This window comes from Balaenoptera musculus, chromosome 1 (genome assembly GCF_009873245.2).
Source record: "Balaenoptera musculus isolate JJ_BM4_2016_0621 chromosome 1, mBalMus1.pri.v3, whole genome shotgun sequence".
NCBI lineage: Eukaryota > Metazoa > Chordata > Mammalia > Artiodactyla > Balaenopteridae > Balaenoptera > Balaenoptera musculus.
Genome location: NC_045785.1, coordinates 176,293,323 through 176,312,557, shown reverse-complemented (window position 1 = coordinate 176,312,557; position 19,235 = coordinate 176,293,323). Strand labels below are relative to the sequence as shown.

Here is a 19,235-nt window from a genome sequence, read left to right as displayed (position 1 = left end):
ATCAGAAAAGAGTCCAGTCAAAAGAACAGCCACAAATAATTCCTTTATCCTTCCTGGAGAAAGGGCAGGGAATGTAACTAAAACATCTTTGTATCTCTAACATTTAATAAGCTGTGCCTAATTGCAAATGTTGGCACACAGTAGTTGATCAGATATGTATTTGCTGATCAAGTGATTAAAGCAAAACTACAAACATCCATTTATACTGCTATGAATGATCTCTGGGTATGCTGTGCTAGTAACAGGAAAAAAGTCCCACAATTTCTCCAGCAGTGCCATGCAGCATAATGGTTAAGAAGAGAGGATAAGGACTTAATATTGCTTTAATTCCCAGCTGGACTCTTTCTCATCACTAATCATCTGATATTTGGGATAATTAGTTTACAACTCTAAACACTGGTTCCTCATCTTTAAAATGGGTATTACAATAATAAAACCATTATGAGAAAAAAAGTCATTTATATAACAGCTCAAGTAGGCTTAGCACACAACATGAATTTAGTCACTGCTGCTACTTGCATAGTCAAATCCTACGTCAGGAATTATTGATAAATAATGATCTACTACAAACCACTTATACTTTTATAAAGTAAGTTATTTTAAGTAAGTAAGCACTTAAGCATTACTCTGCCACCTAAGTTTAATTAAAAAAAAAAAAAAGAGTAGTGTGGGCTTCCCTGGTGGCGCAGCGGTTAAGGATCCGCCTGTCAATGCAGGGGACAAGAGTTCGAACCCTGGTCTAGGAAGATCCCACATGCCGCGGAGCAACTAAGCCCGTGCGCCACAACTACTGAGCCCGCGTGCCACAACTACTGAAGTCCACATGCTTAGAGCCCGTGCTCCGCAACAAGAGAAGCCACCACAATGAGAAGCCTGCACACCGCAACGAAGAGTAGCCCCCACTCACCACAACTAGAGAAAGCCCGTGCGCAGCAACGAAGGCCCAATGCAGCCAAAAAATAATTAATTAATTAATTAATTAATTTTTTAAAAAGAGAGTAGTGAGCATGTAATATGGGTGGACTTAGGGACTAAATGCCAAGAAACCTGGGTTTTAGTTCTCTCCTTCACACTTAACCAGAAAAAGTCAAAGCTCTAGGCCTTACATTACCCATTTATAAAACTCTTACTGTTCCTTCTAACATTTCTAGGAAAATCACATACACTCCTTTAAAAAAGTCTTAGGATTCCTAAAACTACAAAACATGTTTCATCAGCTATACTAAAAAACATAATGAGGACAAAAAAAATTTTAATATTAGAGAAAATGTAAATCTATATTTGAAATAACACACATTACTGGGGAAGATAGGTGGGATGAAAAATATATGACTACAAATATACGGTGTAAGTTTCAAAATGGTAAATTTCTATGAGTTACGGTCCCTAAAGTCTCAGAGGAAAAACTGATAATTCAGGTTATTTAAAAAAAAAAAAAAAAAAGGACAATGCCCCAGTACTTGCAGAAAAAAAAGCAGCAAGGTGCCCAACAGACTAATCATACAAAATATTTCAGAGTGAATATCTAGTGTTTACTGAAAAATTTGCTTGATGGCAAGTTACTAAACCATCCGGAAATATTAGGACAAATAAATATGATTAGTAAAACCTCATTACCCACCAAGATCCCATACAAGTGTGCTTTATCCATTACATCATTTTGTTGAATTCCACCATACATGTAATTTTAAAGAAAAATAAAAATAAAAAATAAATGCTGACATTAAAAAGTGATTAAAAATAAAGTTTTGCTGCCTTCAACAACACTAGAAACCACACAAGAGTAAAAAAGAAGTGGGCTGTATCACAGCATGTGTCAGTAAAGCAATCTACAGCAGCTGATTTACATAAATCCCAGAAAATGGGGGGGGACGGGGGGGGGGGAAGATGTCTACGTTACTGATTAAAAATGATCTACGAGCCGCAACTAGGTATTAGTAAAACGAAAATCAGAACAATTTGAGAAAAAAAACTTCAAGGGAAGGAGTGCACTGAAGGGGTTAAATTACCCTAAGTTACATATCAAAGCTTATATTGCTTATGCCCTATAAAATCATGTAACATGAAAACCAACATCTAACACTGAAAACATTTAGAAAGCCTGTGCTTGAGCATAAAGTAAAAAAAAAAAAAGGAAATAAGCTGGAAAAAAATAAAATTATAACCATTCATTTCATAATCATCCCATTTTTGCATTATTCACTCATCACTACACTTACACTGAATATATATAATTTAGCACATGGAAGCAAATCTCTAAGCTTCTCCCTACCTTAGGTTTTTAGTCAAAATGAATGCAAACCATCACGTGGGATTCAGCCAAGCAGTGACGTTCAATTCTGCTCTGTCAGAGAGAGCATCTGTCAAGCCCACATTTAAACGGCTGCCTGCCTGTGCAGCAGCTGAGGAACCCTGGATTTCATATTACAGACTAAAACCCTGGTAAAACTGCTCAAAATCCTTCCTGCAGCTGCCAGGCAACAACGACAGAGAGTTAAATCCTGTTCTTCTCCAATACAATCGAAGCACTCCATTCTAGCTCTGGCTGCTTTTGATTGCAGCTCAGTGTTCTTACTAGAAATATGGATACTGAGAAGAGAATACAGCACTGCATTGTCCGGCCAGGAAAACAGCAGATGTAAAAAGCTTCAATGCATCAACTGTCAGCAAGAGTCGACAGTGCTCCAAACAGAACGAACAACCACAGCTCTTTTGTTTAAAGAAAGAGAAAGAAAATGAAAGAAAGGAAAAACCTCAGAAGACCAGGACCCATATGAACAAGAAGGGGAACTCGAAGACAAGCAGACAGATGGACACTCTGGACACTGTGAAAGGCAATCGCAGGAGGCAGACTGCTGGGGGAGGTGCGCATGTTCGATAGCATCTTGGCTGAAGTGACGGCGTGCCAAAAGTATCTTCAGTGGGCATAACCCTCGCCACATAAATGCCTGACCAAGGAAGGTATGTCGATATCTTGTGTGGGATACTCATTTAAATGTCTGTTACTTTTTTATAGCCCTGTAGGCACTAGTATCTAATAGACAAGTTCATACAGCTCACTGTCCTTGAAACTATGAAAGGGTTTCTAAATATATGATTTTAAAATCTGTCATTGTTTAGAAGACAAGCCGTCACTGCTTTATTCAAGTAAACATGTAGCTTGCAGTAATTATGGATTACCGAAAAGGCAAACAGTAACAAGATGTGCTTAAAGGCTTCTCTGAGAAATTAAACTTTAAAAAAAATCTGAAGCCCTCTAAAGAAAACATAGCAATCCTTTATCAAATTAAGTCAAGCTGAATCCTTATCCAATAAATTAAAGTGCTCTCTTAAAAATGGCCATCAAAGAGGTCAATGCAGTGAAATTCATTAAATAGTATCAAAGATGATCTTAATATTAAGAGCTTTTTCAGTCCTTTTAAAACAAAATCTTAATATAGAACAGTTTTTAGTAACAAAATGTTGCCTCCCATTCCCATCTCCCTAAATAAAGATAACTTACCAACTCTGAGACTATCGACAAATTTTAAGTACCACCGAGCTGTAAGATACTAAAAGGAAAGCATTTGCACAGGATCACAGAAGGCAGTGTGCATTTATGCACAGCACACCACCCCAGGAGATTTGCATGTCCACGAATACAACTTTAAACAAAGAAATATCAATACTTGCTAAAATTACCCCCTTTTAAAATAGTGAGCTTTTATTTTAAGCAACAGACTGATTCTAAATGATCAAAATATAAGACTGGTTTTGGTGATCATTTTTAAAGTGAAACTCAAAAATATAACACGAAAATACTCTGTCATAAAAATATCCATGTAACAGCAATACAAGGTCAAAAAATTAAACTTAAATGTAGCCACTGTGCTTCCAGGCTATATAAATATGTAATGATGAACTAACTGGCATAGTATGTGTGTGCAGGGCAGAAATAAATCTAATAAACTATTTTAGTAACAATCATAGAAGAGCAACTCATGGCTCAGGAACTCGGGTATTTCTAAAATTTTTTTACAGATCGTCAAAGATCCTGATTTTTGCTCAATTTTACAGCACAACTCAACCTATTATTTAATAATCACAAAAGGCAAACATTTGTAAGACATATGTAGGGATTCCATTCTAAAGTTAAGATTAAACAAGTCTATCAGGCCCTATTATTATTAGAGCTCAACATCAACTCTCACTCATAGTATGAATTTTTATTCCATTAAGGAATGAAACCAGATGGTATTAAACAAACAAAAAAAATACGGTTGTAAAAAACCTCAAGTCTCTCTTAGTACCTTTATCTCTCAATGTTAAAGTCACCAATTAAACATTTTTATAAGCTAGCTATCTCAAAACAAGAGTGTAGAGTTTTTTATTCAAGCACCCCTTAAATCTAGAACTGTTCCCACAGACTAAAGATATCATCACTTTTAAAAGCCAAATAATAAAAACAGCGTGTGTGTGTGTGTGTGTGTGTGTGTGTGTGTGTGTGTGTGAGAGAGAGAGAGAGAGAGAGAGAGAGAAAGAGAGAGGGAGAAGTAATGGAACATTTTATAGTAACATCCTCTCCATGAGCGTCAATCCATAAGATGTAAATACATATTAATAACTTGATAATATTACCATAAAAACCCATAAGAGATAAATCAAAGCTATTTCTATGCTGAAAATGTAAAAGTGCAAAACTATTTAGAATGTCAAAATATTGTAACTTTCTGGTCTTGTTCCCACTTCTTAAGAATTAATGTACAACAGGCAGTAACTGGAGAATAATTTTATCTTTTAATAAAAGGAGGAATAGTTACTTTAATTGTACTTTCTTTTTAACAGTAAAATTATGATAAATATCTGAAAAATGTTTAATGAAGAATTTTTTTAAGGCTAGACACATGCACTACACTTACCAATGGGAGATTAAGAAATGAGTATATATGGATTTCAAGCCTGAGCAGCTGGATATTTACAAACAAACAAATATCATGAATTTAAATTAAGATGCATCTCCATCACCTATGGCTACAAAATTACATAGGACCATAAACTACATGTATGCCAGATTACAATGTATAATAATTTGCTGTTTTCTGTAACACTGAAATACTTTAGAAACATCACTTCAGGTATAATGTTTTCATAAAAATACAATTTACTAATATATTTACCTTCATTCATTTTTTCAGTCCTTTATTCAAACATGCATTCAAACATCTGACCTTCTATTTATTGCTTCTTAAACCATCAAATTTACACTTTTAAAAGATCTAAATGACTAGACTTCAACCAGATTCCAAGCATTCTGTATCAAGAGAAAGCTGACACATTTAATTTAGCTTTGGAATGTTTAAAATAGATTATCAAATAAATTTTAAAAGCAACTTTTGTTTCTTTTAAATTTACACACATAACCCTTGTATCTACTGGCTTCTTTACGGGGTGGAGGGAGAATTATTACTATTTATCTAATCTTTCACTTGAAAATAAAAGCTTAGAAAGAGTCTCCTCATCTGAACACAATGGCCAACTATTTACAGCGTAAGGAGGAGAAAAGCGAGTCTCTAAACCAGAACACTCAGCTCTGCTATTTTCAGCCGAGCTCACCACAGAGCTATGTTTTACTGGTACGGTGAAGTGTCTTGGTCTTCATCAGAGTAATGTGAAATTAAAATTCAGGTAAATAAATTCTAATAAATAACTAGATTCTATTTTTTTTAAATCTGAAAACTTAAGGAAAAAAAAACACTGCTCCTATCTCATAAAATGATTAAATAATTTTTACATTGGAGAAATACCGTAACTTCTAAAAGCACTACATAATTTCAGATACTAGAAATTATCAAAAGCTAGTGCCTGCACTATTACACTTTAGAAATGTTTGAATTCCCACCTACTTGCTCCTCCTAGTGGCTTTTGCTAGAATAGTAGTCTAACACTTTCCATCAATATTTTCAAAATACTTCACATTATATGAGTGTTACTCTAGTTATTCAATTATATGAGGACTTCCATGTAAATGCCATTATTTTCCCCAAATAATTAAATTTCTCATCAAGGTTAAGCAAATTTGGTATTAACCATAAACCTTTCAATATCACAGGCTACATAAACACATTCATATGTGTATATATAATTTCAAATAAACAAACGCTCCTACCATGTTTTTAATTGACCAGTTTTCTTTTACATAAAGAAATAATTTTCACAATAAAAAGTTGAAAAAATTAAAATTACACAAAAAGGCTTTTTTTCTCTTTTAATAGAATTCAAGCTACAGCTCCTTATCCATCCTTTACCCCCACGCCTTGATCCAGAAAAACTAAGAGCAAACTGAAAAAACATGAACAAATTTGTGCTATGCACTGAAAAAACTTGTTCAAAGACCAGTTCTTAATATGCGGCATCGTGAACTTCCCATATTGACATCTCATAAATTTTTTTTTCTAAATGTAGGGCTCTAAGTGTCATGCTAGCAGAAGTCCTAAAAATGTAAAAAATTCTCTACATGCAAATTTAGAACACAGCATAACTCAAAAATCTTTTAAGATGCATTTTGTGAAATTTAAAATTTTAAATAGTTGGGGATACAGTAATACCTAGTGTCTATATTTTGTAAGAAATCTGAAAAGACTGTTCAAAGCAGTTCTTTGTTTAATTCTAACATGGAGATTCAACTGAGATACGTGATAGTACTCTGTGAAGTCCACAGATAACTAAAGATAATTAGTTGCTATATTATAAAAATCAATCTTAAGTCTAAGTAAGGACAATGATCTCCTGAATACCTCATGTTTGAAGTGGAAAGTTAACATGAGAAAAGGGTATTTGCAAATGTCCATCATTTATTACTGTCTTAAAATCCTGCACTGAAGTTACTGAACCCTGAACATTAATTCTGACAGGTGCGTCTTCTCACTGACTTTCTCGACACAGTAGGGGCCAACGGAAACATGCCAAGCAGTGTACTGTGACTAACAAAACTCTGCCATAATCAACCTTGCACCGTCTGTCCCACAACTGATACATGACCATTTTACAAAAAGGGCCGCTGACTGTGCACCATACCACCAACGGTATGTCAAATCAATTTTAATTAATGCCAATAAAATTTCCATCTGCTCTCAGGCCTCCTTACATGGCCTCTCTCAGGGATCTAGCAGCATTTCCCTCTTCTCCATGCATACAACTTTTAATCTTTAACTTAAGTCAACAAGTACAAATGACCAGAGCTACTGAGACGATAAGTGGAAGAAAATCAATCCATTCACCTCTCTTTAAAGTGGTCACTGTGCTCCAAAGGTGTATTTTTAAAGAAATTAATCCTGTTCTCAGGATGTTACGTTGCCAAGGGAAGACAAATCATAAACCTTGTTCCTGGGTTATCCTATTTTCACAACTTAAAAATTTCCATGTGCCCTAATTTTATTAGTCTCTTTCAAGCAGTTCTGTGATATTTCCATGCCGTAAACATTTATGCTTCATCTTTATAGAATGACTGCGAGGGAGACGACGTGACCGCATTAGAAAATGATTACCAAAAAACAGTACTGATTCAGGAGAAGAACACATTCTCAGCCACCGATCTCTCTCATCCACTACTGGATATTTACAACATGCTTCAGTGGAGAAGAAGACACTGCTGCCTTGCAAAGATGAGCTGGAATGCCAAGAGGTCTCTGTTCCGCACCCATCTTATTGGTGTACTTTCTCTTGTGTTTCTTTTTGCCATGTTTTTGTTTTTCAATCATCATGACTGGCTGCCGGGCAGAACTGGATTCAAAGAAAACCCTGTGACATACACTTTCCGTGGATTTCATTCTACAAAAAGTGAGACAAACCACAGCTCTCTTCGGAACATTTGGAAAGAAACAGTCCCGCAGACTCTGAGGCCTCAAACAGCAACTAACTCCAATAACACAGATTTGTCACCACAAGGAGTTACAGGGCTGGAGAATACACTCAGTGCCAATGGAAGTATTTACAATGAAAAAGGCACTGGACATCCAAATTCTTACCATTTCAAATACCTTATCAATGAACCTGAAAAATGCCAGGAGAAAAGCCCTTTTTTAATACTACTAATAGCTGCAGAACCTGGACAGATAGAAGCTAGAAGAGCTATTCGGCAAACTTGGGGCAATGAAAGTCTAGCACCTGGTATCCAAATCACACGAATTTTTTTGTTGGGTGTAAGTATTAAGTTAAATGGCTACCTTCAACGTGCAATACTGGAAGAAAGCAGACAATACCACGATATAATTCAACAGGAATATTTAGATACATACTATAATCTGACCATTAAAACACTAATGGGCATGAACTGGGTTGCCACGTACTGTCCACATATTCCATATGTTATGAAAACTGACAGTGACATGTTTGTCAACACCGAATATTTAATACTTAAGTTACTGAAGCCAGACCTGCCTCCTAGACATAACTATTTTACTGGTTACCTAATGAGGGGATACGCACCCAACAGAAACAAAGACAGCAAGTGGTACATGCCACCAGACCTCTACCCAAGTGAGCGCTATCCTGTCTTCTGTTCCGGGACTGGTTATGTTTTTTCTGGAGATCTGGCAGAGAAGATATTTAAAGTTTCTTTAAGCATCCGTCGTTTGCACTTGGAAGATGTATATGTAGGGATCTGTCTTGCCAAGTTGAGAATTGATCCTGTCCCCCCTCCCAATGAGTTTGTGTTCAATCACTGGCGAGTTTCTTATTCAAGCTGTAAATACAGCCACCTAATTACCTCTCATCAGTTCCAGCCTAGTGAACTGATAAAATACTGGAACCATTTACAACAAAATAAGCACAACGCTTGTGCCAATGCAGCAAAAGAAAAAGCAGGCAGGTATCGCCACCGCAAACTCCACTAGAAAAGACAACTTTTTTTTTTTTCCCAAACGTGCAATCTGTAGAATATTGCTAAAAGCATGTATAGTTAAAACTGATCACATCCATAGGACAAGTTTTAGTTAAAACTCATCGCATAAAGGAATCCAAAAATATTTTTTTAATTTCTGAAGAAGGTAATTCTTAAAAATACATGATATAACAAAAAGGTATCCCAAACAATCTACTAAAAATCCACATATGGGGATTCTGTGTATTAACATGCAATAACAGGCGTGCATACATCAACGGTTCAACTCTTACGTTAGGGGCCAAGAAGGTGTATTTGCATATGTTTTCCACATAAATTTTAATTTAAGAAATGGATACAGTCAAAAGACCCTTCATTTGGGATTCAGTTTTTCATTTCAATATATAATTAAATGTAAATAAAACATTATTGTCAATTTTAAGGAAACTTTATAATTGTGCAAAGGACAAATTTTGACCTATTCTAGGGTTCTAAAAACCATATTCCATGCAATAAGATTTAGTTGAATTATTCCATAAACATATTTATAAAGTTCAGATGTTTCATCAATGCAGTTCTCATCTAAGTATTTACTTTTTAAAAACAATTGAGATATTCATTTTCTTTTATCAATACGCACATATACTGGGGGAATTTATTTTGACATGACGTGATAAAATGTGAAAAAAAATCAATGTGTCTCAGGCTCACGTTTTTATAAAAAAAAAAAATTAAATGTTTCAAAATAGAACATCTGTCCCCTCGTTGGTGTTCAGGGCCAAGCTAGTACTTCAGTGATTTACTCAGTCAACCAGTTACTGCACTCTCAAGGAGCATCACCACTTAACTTCAAGCATATCTGAAAAAATCTATCATTTTCCTCTAACTGAAGCAAAAGTGATTACTTACAGGCACAAAGAGGATGCACTGTTGAAAAAAGATAAAGGATAAAGAGTGCAGCGGCAGTTTCATTCAATACATTTTAAGATGCATGTCTGTCAAACTGCAACATATGGGAAGTTTATTTCCTGACAGCAGGTGTACACATGCCAATACTTAATCATTTTACGGCACCTACTTCTTTCTCTGAGTGCCAAGTTTACAAACCTGCAGTTTTTAATTTGGTGGATGACAAATATTCTGTACCACTGATTAAAAACTTTTCTGGGAGGGATGGGGGAAAACTACAAATGTTTGATGAACACTTGATTCTAGGATAAACAATGTATACAATGCACTTTTATCAAGTTTTTAATAAAAAAGGTAAACAAAAAACCTTTACTGAGTGTTATGGTCCAAATACTTCACAATAATTTTGTATGGCTCCATTACAAATTTTAAAATCAGGAAATACTAAGCCATTAATTTTAAAATAGTGTTTTTACTTTAAACAAGTGTGTAAATTTATCAATCTTGCTCAGTGAGGATGTCACTTATCCTAATTCCAATAACAATCATTTTTATCCTTGATTCTATTCTGAAGAGTTATCCACCAAAATAGAATTCTAACATGCTATAGTTCAGAATCACAGAGACTGTTTCAGTACTTATCATTTAATGCGTTGAATTCTATTTATACTCAACTTATCTCCCACTTTCAGTTCAGTTGTTTAAGTGTTCTATTCTACATAGAATAATTCTGAATGCTGAGCTAAAAACCCCCCCAGCTCTTGGTAAGGTCTGTTTTTCACTTAATTTATTCTGTATGGTTATAAAAAGACTAAAATTACTAAATACCAAAATTACTAAACAAAGGTCACACATAAAAGGATAATACCAAATTAGATAAGTGTGATGAAAGACAAAAGGAATCCTTCCCTCAGTATAGAGTAATCCTCTCATTAATACTTCAGAAGTTTTATTTTTTAAAAGTATATGTATATGCATGTGTGCATCCACAGGTATGTACTCAGAAACAATGCAAACACTATGTGTACAAATTATTATTACAGTGCAGTATCTTTAAAAGATAGTATTTTCCTTCCAGAAAAATTCAAGTTTAAAAAAGATGACTTGGAATCTGATGACACTCCAAGTTCTCAAAGAGCACTGAATCAAATAACAAGTGTTTTAGTACTGCTGAAAATCTTTATTTTAAAATAAGTATTCTGCTATTAATTTATTTTTGACCTTCCATTCTGAATATGCAAGCTGATTTCAGCAAAATATGATTTTCAAATTCATATGATATTTAAAACTACAGTATTTAAACATCTCACCAAATATTAATTGTGCCTTATTCATGCCCAGTACTATGTAATTTTTACTATGCATGAAAATATAATTTTAAATGACAGCACTTGCATTTGGTCAAAGAAAAAAATTCCAGGAACAACCATGTAATCTTTATGCTTCAAGCGTTACGAGATATTTTGGAAGATAATAATACCAAAACTTTCAATACTTACACTAGTTTATTTTGATCAAGATTATTGGGCTTCCCTGGTGGCGCAGTGGTTGAGAATCTGCCTGCCAATGCAAGGGACACGGGTTCGAGCCCTGGTCTGGGAGGATCCCACATGCCGCGGAGCAACTGGGCCCATGAGCCACAATTACTGAGCCTGCGCATCTGGAGTCTGTGCTCCGCAACAAGAGAGGCCGCAATAGCGAGAGGCCCGCGCACCATGATGAAGAGTGGCCCCCGCTTGCCACAACTAGAGAAAGCCCTCGCACAGAAACAAAGACCCAACACAGCCATAAATAAATAAAAATAAATAAATTTAAATTACTTATAAAAAAAAAGATTATATAGGTGATGAAATTCTAATTCAAGTAAAAAATTTTTTTCTCACCTCTGAGTATACAGTATAATCACATAAAATCAACTGGAGTCTTATTAATATCTATTACCAAAACCCTTATAAAAATAATACCAACACAGCAGCAGGAACTATTTACTGATTGAGAGTACGCTGTGTGCCTGGTACCGTGTTAAAGCACTTTACACACATGATCTCGTATAATCCTTGTAAGTAACACTAAGAGCTAAGAAAGACTTGTACAAGAGGTTAAATACCTAAGATCACACAGCTAGTAAAACAACAGGGTTCCACTGCAAAGACTCTTAACCATTATGCTATTCTGCTACATACTTCACATATGACTCCTGCTAGAGGGTCTAAAAAGCTAAGCAAAAACGGCCTGTCCTCTCTTCTATTCCATGCTTATTCTTCACCTTTTGCTAGGATCTCCAGGCATCACAACTGTTTTCTCACACTGGAGGGAAGCCTGATGTCAGGTGCAAATAAAGAGAAGGAGAAAGAGAAGGAGAAGGAGAAGGAGGAGAGGAAATCTGATCCCTCAGTTATTTTTTCTTCTCCTTTTCAGTTGTTGATGTCTGGGGGCCAGAAACTCAGAAAAGCTAAGAATTACTGCGTATCTCTTGCTCCTTTGGGCACTGAGACACATCTGTAAACAACAGGCAGGTGGCACTTAGAAATTATGTAAAAGGTGCTTCTTTTGAAGTACAATTTGATCATTGTTAGTAGACAAAAGTAGCAGGGCATTTACTCACTCAGTAGGTTTCAGTTCACTGTTTCTAATCTAGGATTTTTTGTTTGTTGATTGCATTTACTCAGTAGGTTACTCAGTATTTACTCAGTAGGTTAGTCACCTACTGTTTTGTGATGAGGTGGTAAAACCGATTTATCCAGCTGGTTCAGGTTTGTTTTCAGTTTTTACTGCTTAACTACAAAATTAGACTATTAAATTAACACAGATTTAAGAAGCCAAAAAAAACACATCTCTACCATACCTACATTCTAACACACCTCACAGAGTATCAGTGTATCACTTAACGTGACTCTCGGAAGACGGGTAATGTGCATCAAATACTAACGGGACATTCTAAGTTTCGGCCAGGAACCTGCTGCTGCGCACTCCATCAGCGCACGCACACACACACACACACACACACACACACACACACACACACACACACGCCCTCCCCCAAGCGCGATGTAACTCTACACCTTACTACTTTCAAGATCCGATTTGCCAGAGAAGGAAGAAAAACGTTTCTGTATTTGCAGGAAGTGTTTCCCCTCCCTCCACCAGCAAATGTCTGAGCTAAAGGACAACTAGAGTGAAAGCAACTGCCTCCATCTGTTTATTAATCTAATTATTTCAACTTCCCACTGAAGCCTATAGATTCTCAGTCTGAATTTCACTTGAGACAGTATCCTAAACGTTGAAAGATGAAAATAAATCAACGGCATCACAAAAAATAAATGTTAAGTAACAGAAAGCTATAACATTATATGCAAAATCTTAAATTCATGTTTGTATAAGTTTTTAATTAAATGTTTAAAAGATACTAATTTATACGATAAAACTAATAAGGGTTGTTTACTTCACTGTCATACCTAAAATGCTAGTAAAAACATATATTTGAATATAGATAACAAACAGAATTAGCATGAGACTCTGATGGCAATGAGAATTTTCTATCATACTGGCAGATTTCCTTTGGGGAGCTACTCCACCCTCAAATAAGAAAGTTCTAGGAAATCTTTCAATCAAGACACCCTGCCTTGCACTAGCCAAGCTAAGATAACCAAAGACCCTCTCTTATTGCAATCTGAATCCTGAAGGAAGGAAACAAACACACGCACACAAACAAAGAAAGTGATTGGAGCTGATTCACTTGAAACTCAGCACCCTGCAGAAATTACCCACTGATTCTTGTTCTCTAGATCCCAGAGCTGCTACTGTTCCTGTCCCTTCTACCACTTGGTTCTTTAATTTTTTGAACTCACCTATAATATTCTGATACTTTTTTTTTTTGGTTTCAGTTAGTCAGAGTCAATTTTTAACCAAAGAATCCTAAGTGACAGAAAACCTACCATTAGCAAATGCTGCAGTGATAAAGTCGTTCCTAGGTTCTATGATGACTTCAGAATGCTCTATAAGACCATGCCCTCTGTGTGCTTTGCCACCTGAACAAGTCAGGAGTGTAAAGGGATCCAAGAACAACTTTTCTGTTAAAGAAAACAGGCTGAAAATTTTAGAGCTGTTCATAATCCATATTCATGACCAGGCCTCACAAGAACAACAAAGTAGTTTTTGTGCATATAACATAACATAGCGGAGAGCATGTTGCTATAGATACCTTATTACTGAAGGGATCAGGGAAACAGGCTTGGGAGCTGTGTTTCTACAGTCACACCACCATGGGGCAAAGGCAACATGTCTCCCAAGTAGCCACCAACACGGAAGTAACCATGAGCACAGCTGCCTGAGCCCCCTGCACTGTAAAATGCTGTCTGAGCTTAGAAATGAATGAACAGAGAAGCCTGACCACACCTTCACATCTGCTGTTTAATACTATTCCTTTATCAGAGATCTTTTCGTCTCCTGATGAGGTTAAAAAAAAAAAAGCTACAACCTTCTTCCTGGTAGATTTATGTAAAGGAGGGAAGAGAATGAATGACTCCTCTACACTGAAAAGAGAAAGCTAATAACTGGGCCAAAAAGACAAGTAAAGTTAATTTTTACAAAAATAAAATGAATTTCTTAATCAAAGTTCATAAGCATAACCCCCAATTTAAAGTATTTGTATGTCTGAGTGTCTTTAAGTACACACATTTAACAGTACATTTAAATCCAGTTATCTTCTCTCATCTCCAAATTTTAAAACTTTTAAAATAACATTTCCTGTCTGAGTGAATGGCTATATCCAGTCAGTGGCCACACGAAAATATCAAGAGTCATCCTCGCCACTTCCTTCTCTTACTATCACCCGTATCACTCTATCCCCAAAACCTGGATTCATAGTGGAATCCACTCACTTTTCTTCATCTTACCGCTCTAATAGTTCAAGTGAGCAAAACTTTTACAACTGGTTTCTTCACAGTCACCCAATCTGCTTCCCATATACTACTGCCAGAATGATACTTTCAAAACCACAAAACTATTCACATCATCCCAATGCTTCAATGGATTCCCCATGTTCTTAGGATAAATACCAAAATCCCTGAAATCCCTGGATAGCGGCAGGGCCCATGAATGACTCTCTTCCTTGCTAAAGCTAATGTCTCTACCCAATCTTTTGATCTTACTGATGCCTTTTACTTCACTCCATAATGTATCCTCTCTCTTCCTCAAGACTGATTTTAAAAGCAATCAACAAACAAAAAATCCTAGATTAGAAACAGTGAACTGAAATTTGACTCAATAAAAAAAAAAACAGCCTCACATTTTTGGTTTGCAGCATTTTCATCTTATTTGAAAGGAAACTTATTTTTAAGGCGTCAAAATCAATTTTTCTCTATAGTGAAAAATTGATTTTGACGCCTTAAAAATAAGTAAGACTCAACCACTGGCTTATATATGGGCTCACCCACACTGCAAATAAAGCAACATATAAGTAAATATATGTTGACAAAAAGAAAGTACAGGGGCTTCCCTGGTGGCGCAGTGGTTGAGAGTCTGCCTGCCAATGCAGAGAACACGGGTTCGAGCCCTGGTCTGGGAAGATCCCACATGCCACGGAGCAACTAGGCCCGTGAGCCACAACTACTGAGCCTGCGCGTCTGGAGCCTGTGCTCCGCAACAAGAGAGGCCGCGATAGTGAGAGGCCCGCGCACCACGATGAAGAGTGGCCCCCGCTCGCCACAACTAGAGAAAGCCCTCGCACAGAAACGAAGACCCAACACAGCTAAAAATAATAAATAAATAAATTTATTAAAAAAAAAGAAAGTACAAATATTCTGGAAATAATTACTATAATCAGTTCCACAAATGTGAAGGTCCCTCACATGACAGTGCATTTCTAAGCAGGGACCATGATGCTGAAGAAGATCAAGAAGTGTTAACCTTCCTCAATAGAAATTCAATGCAAATGAAACCCCTAGGCATCATTTCCCAAACAGACCAGTTTACCATGCTCTATTCCAGAACTCTAACACTAGGTTAATAGAAATTCTTGAGTCCAGTCCTCCTTAGCGTTGAAGAAACATCCAAAAGTCCACTCACTTGATAAATATTAACTGAGAGCCTAGGCATTAAGACATGAGCTGTAGATACAATGATAAACAAAAACAATCATTAAGTTGCTGCCATAATACTCCTTTGACAGAGAAAGCCACGTATCAGAGCTTCATACAAATAAGTGGAAAGGACAACTATGATATCTGTCATGAAGGAAAGATACACAGTGCTTTGCAAGCATACAACGGGAACTGACCTGACCTATGGCAGAAAAGCCTTCTCAGAAGAAACGTTTGTTAACATCTAAGAAATAACTAGATGTTAATCAGGCAAAAGGGGAACAATTCCAAGAAGGAGCAGCAGGTACAATGGCCCTTGAGGCTGGAGTAAACCATGGCACAAAAATAAAGAGGAAGATTGGTATGAGCTAATGCCAGAAAGGTAAAAAGAGAGAGAGACAGCTAAACCCTCATGAAGACTCGTGGTACCTATTAAAATATGGCTTTTAATCCTAAGAGTAATAGGAAGCCATTGAAGATACAACAATACTTGGAAAACAGAAAAACAACTGAGGCTAGTGCATGCCGAACAGCTCCCCTCTTCTTCAGTGTCTGAGGCATCCTGGCTGCACCACGAGAACAGAATGAAGAGGCGCATGAGTGACACAAAAACACAAACTAGGAGACCACTGCATAATCCAGGGAAGATACAGAAATAGTTGGACCAGGAAGGACGGTAGTGATCCGGAGATAAGAATTCCAGAGATGTTAGCAAGTGAGGTCCACAGGCCTTCACGACGTGTGGATACTCGCGGTGAGGGAGAAGGCATGAGTGGCAAGGCCTAAGATCCTGGCCTGGGCACTGAGGGCATGAGGAAAGAGAAGACGCTGTACGAGAACCTGATTCGCCAAGGATAACATAATAAAGAGCCACTGAAAAATGTACAGAAGGATTGTCAAGTGGCACTGAGGGCCTATATATTACAAAGCATCAATAACAATAATAAATCTTTACTACTTAACATCCATATGAAAGGATGGAAAGTAACTAAAAATATACAGATAACATGAGCTTAAGAATCACTCATTCAGGGGCTTCCCTGGTGGCACAGTGGTTAAGAATCCGCCTGCCAATGCAGGGGATATGGGTTCGAGCCCTAGTCCGGGAAGATCCCACATGCCGGAGACCAACTAAGCCCGTGTGACACAACTACTGAGCCCACGCCCCACAACTACTGAGCCCGCGTGCCTAGAGCCCGTGCTCTGCAACAAGAGAAGCCACCACAATGAGAAGCCCGCGCACCACAACCAAGAGTAGCCCCCATTCGCCGCAACTAGAGAAAGCCCACGTGCAGCAACGAAGACCCAACGCAGCCAAAAATAAATTAACTAATTAATTTAAAAAAAAATCATTCATTCAATAAATACTTTTCAAGCAACACCTATGTGCCACTACCCTGTTCTCAGCACTGGGGAGATGGTGGAGGGCAACAAGATGTGTTTCCTACCTTCGGATCTTCATATTCGAAGAAAATCGTTAATGTAAACAAATAAATAAGATTACTAGCAGAAAAAAAAGTGGGAGGTCTTCCTGGAAAAGTAACCTTTAAACTGAGATCTGAATTTTGAGGAGCCAGTCTTATTAAGAGCAAGAGGAAGAATGATCCAGGCAAACAGAACTACAAAGACAACGGCCAGGAGGTTGAGAAGAACTTGACACGTCTGTAGAAAAACAGAAAAAAGCCAGTGAAGCGGAACTCTAGAGTAGAGCGCTGTGGATAGAAATCAGAGGGGCCCCTAATATGGATGGGAAAAAAATTCACAATTTTATCTTCACCAACCTCTAACAGAAATTGACATTTCCTTCTTTCATGAATGAAGGCAACAAACCACAGTACTATTAACAACGGTTCTGACTTTGTCACCAACAGAAATCAAGTATTTTCATATCACATTACTCTTACAGATATCTTGAAATACTGTGTATGGTCATACTTTAAAATTCTGGAATTTATTAGATTTGTCCCTAGATCTTGTTATATAATGCATTAGTAAAAGCAACACGAAGCACAATACCATGTCATAAAGTTATATTTCTCAAAATTTTGATAATTTTATTTCAATACAATTGGTTTTCTTTGTTCTCTTATGTATTTTATTTTATGCATTAAAAACATTATTCAGAGAGAGGAATCATAGGATTCTCCAGTCTACTAAATGGGTCCATGGCACCAAAAAAAAAAATATTACGAACTTCTAATCTAGAATAAAAGACATATAAGACTCCTATCAAGTAAATGCAACTATTGGTGCTTGTTTGGATCCTATTTCCAACAAATGAACTGCAAAAAAAGATTTTTCAGAAAAATCAAAGAAACTGGAAAATGAACTGGGTATTAGATGATACCAACAATTAATGTTTATTTTGTTATATGCAATAATGCCTACATTAAAAAAAAAAGTCCATGCTTTTTAGAAGTGCAGAGTAAGTAGGAACAAAGTGTCAGTGTCTGGGTTTTGCTTCACAGTACTTCAGGAAAAAAGGGAGCTGTCGAACAGCTGAAGTAAAAGTGGTTAAAAAATAATTATAGAATCTGTGTGATGGGCAGATTTAAAAAATCATACACTATTTTCTCTAATTATATTTATGTTTGAAATTTTTCATAATTAAGAAAAATGGGGGGTGGAATTCAGTAGCTGCTTTGCAAAACAGAGCCCCTTAGAGGGGAAAAAATTGCAAAGGGGCACTGTCTGTTGGAAGAAAATTAGAGAAAGATGCTCCTTTCTCTGGGCTGATGATATCCTAGGCCAGGCCACCTAACTTGAGGAGGGTGTAAGCTATCTAAGGAGTTTTCCTCTTTCTTCCACCATTAAGTTCAGGGAAGACAGTAGGCATCATTAAAACTTGCTTTGACATTATTCATTATTCACCTTGTGAGTATGCACCACCTGTCTAATGGCATTTGTTTCAAAGAAAAAATAACCTATTTCCCATTATATCAACTGTCCAGGCCTAGAAAATTAGCCTTTGATCAAACTAGCACATCCTGACATTAGAAACAGTGATGGTTTAGGAAAAATAATAAGTTATAGTCTTAAGCTAACGAGCACTGATTGCGTTTAGTTTTCATACTCAGGAGAACCTGACGATTCAGAAGAACAGGGTGGGGGAAAGAGGAGGGAAGCTAGGTAGTTGCAAATGCACGTAAATGATGCGTGCCAGGCCGCTGTCGTTTTCATGACTGGTAGAAAGTTAAAAAATCTGGATGGGGGTGAGGGAATGCTGTACATATTTAAGCAATTGAACCATGCAAGATGGTTCCCAGGTTGTCAAAAAAATGACTGTAGCCGAAAAGGAGCCCTCTCCATTTGTGTAATATTAAGAAGTGGACTGTACACCTCTCCAGCTTAGCGTATTTAAGGTAGGCTCTGCGTCGGCAGGAAGGTGG

At 36.8% G+C, this 19,235-nt stretch overlaps 2 protein-coding genes across 3 annotated transcripts in view; one reads left to right on the top strand and one right to left on the bottom strand.

Annotated features, from left to right (window-relative positions):
* CDC73 (cell division cycle 73) overlaps positions 1–19,235 on the bottom strand; it is an 87,250-nt gene that overhangs the window by 35,186 nt on the left and 32,829 nt on the right. The window lies entirely within an intron of this gene.
* Positions 2,324–10,135, top strand: B3GALT2 (beta-1,3-galactosyltransferase 2). Of its 2 annotated transcripts, XM_036860178.1 has the most exons (3): positions 2,324–2,961; positions 6,891–7,061; positions 7,479–8,911. In XM_036860178.1, exon 3 carries the CDS (start codon positions 7,602–7,604, stop codon positions 8,868–8,870), a length of 1,269 nt encoding a protein of 422 aa, XP_036716073.1. In that variant the 5' UTR covers positions 2,324–2,961; positions 6,891–7,061; positions 7,479–7,601; the 3' UTR covers positions 8,871–8,911. The 2 variants fall into 2 exon arrangements, with proteins under 2 accessions (XP_036716073.1, XP_036716062.1); XM_036860167.1 differs by lacking the exon at positions 6,891–7,061 and having other exon boundaries at positions 7,479–10,135.

Bases quoted from the DNA above. Each gene is read 5' to 3' on its own strand.
- B3GALT2 (XM_036860167.1), top strand. From the start codon at position 7,602: ATGCTTCAGTGGAGAAGAAGACACTGCTGCCTTGCAAAGATGAGCTGG.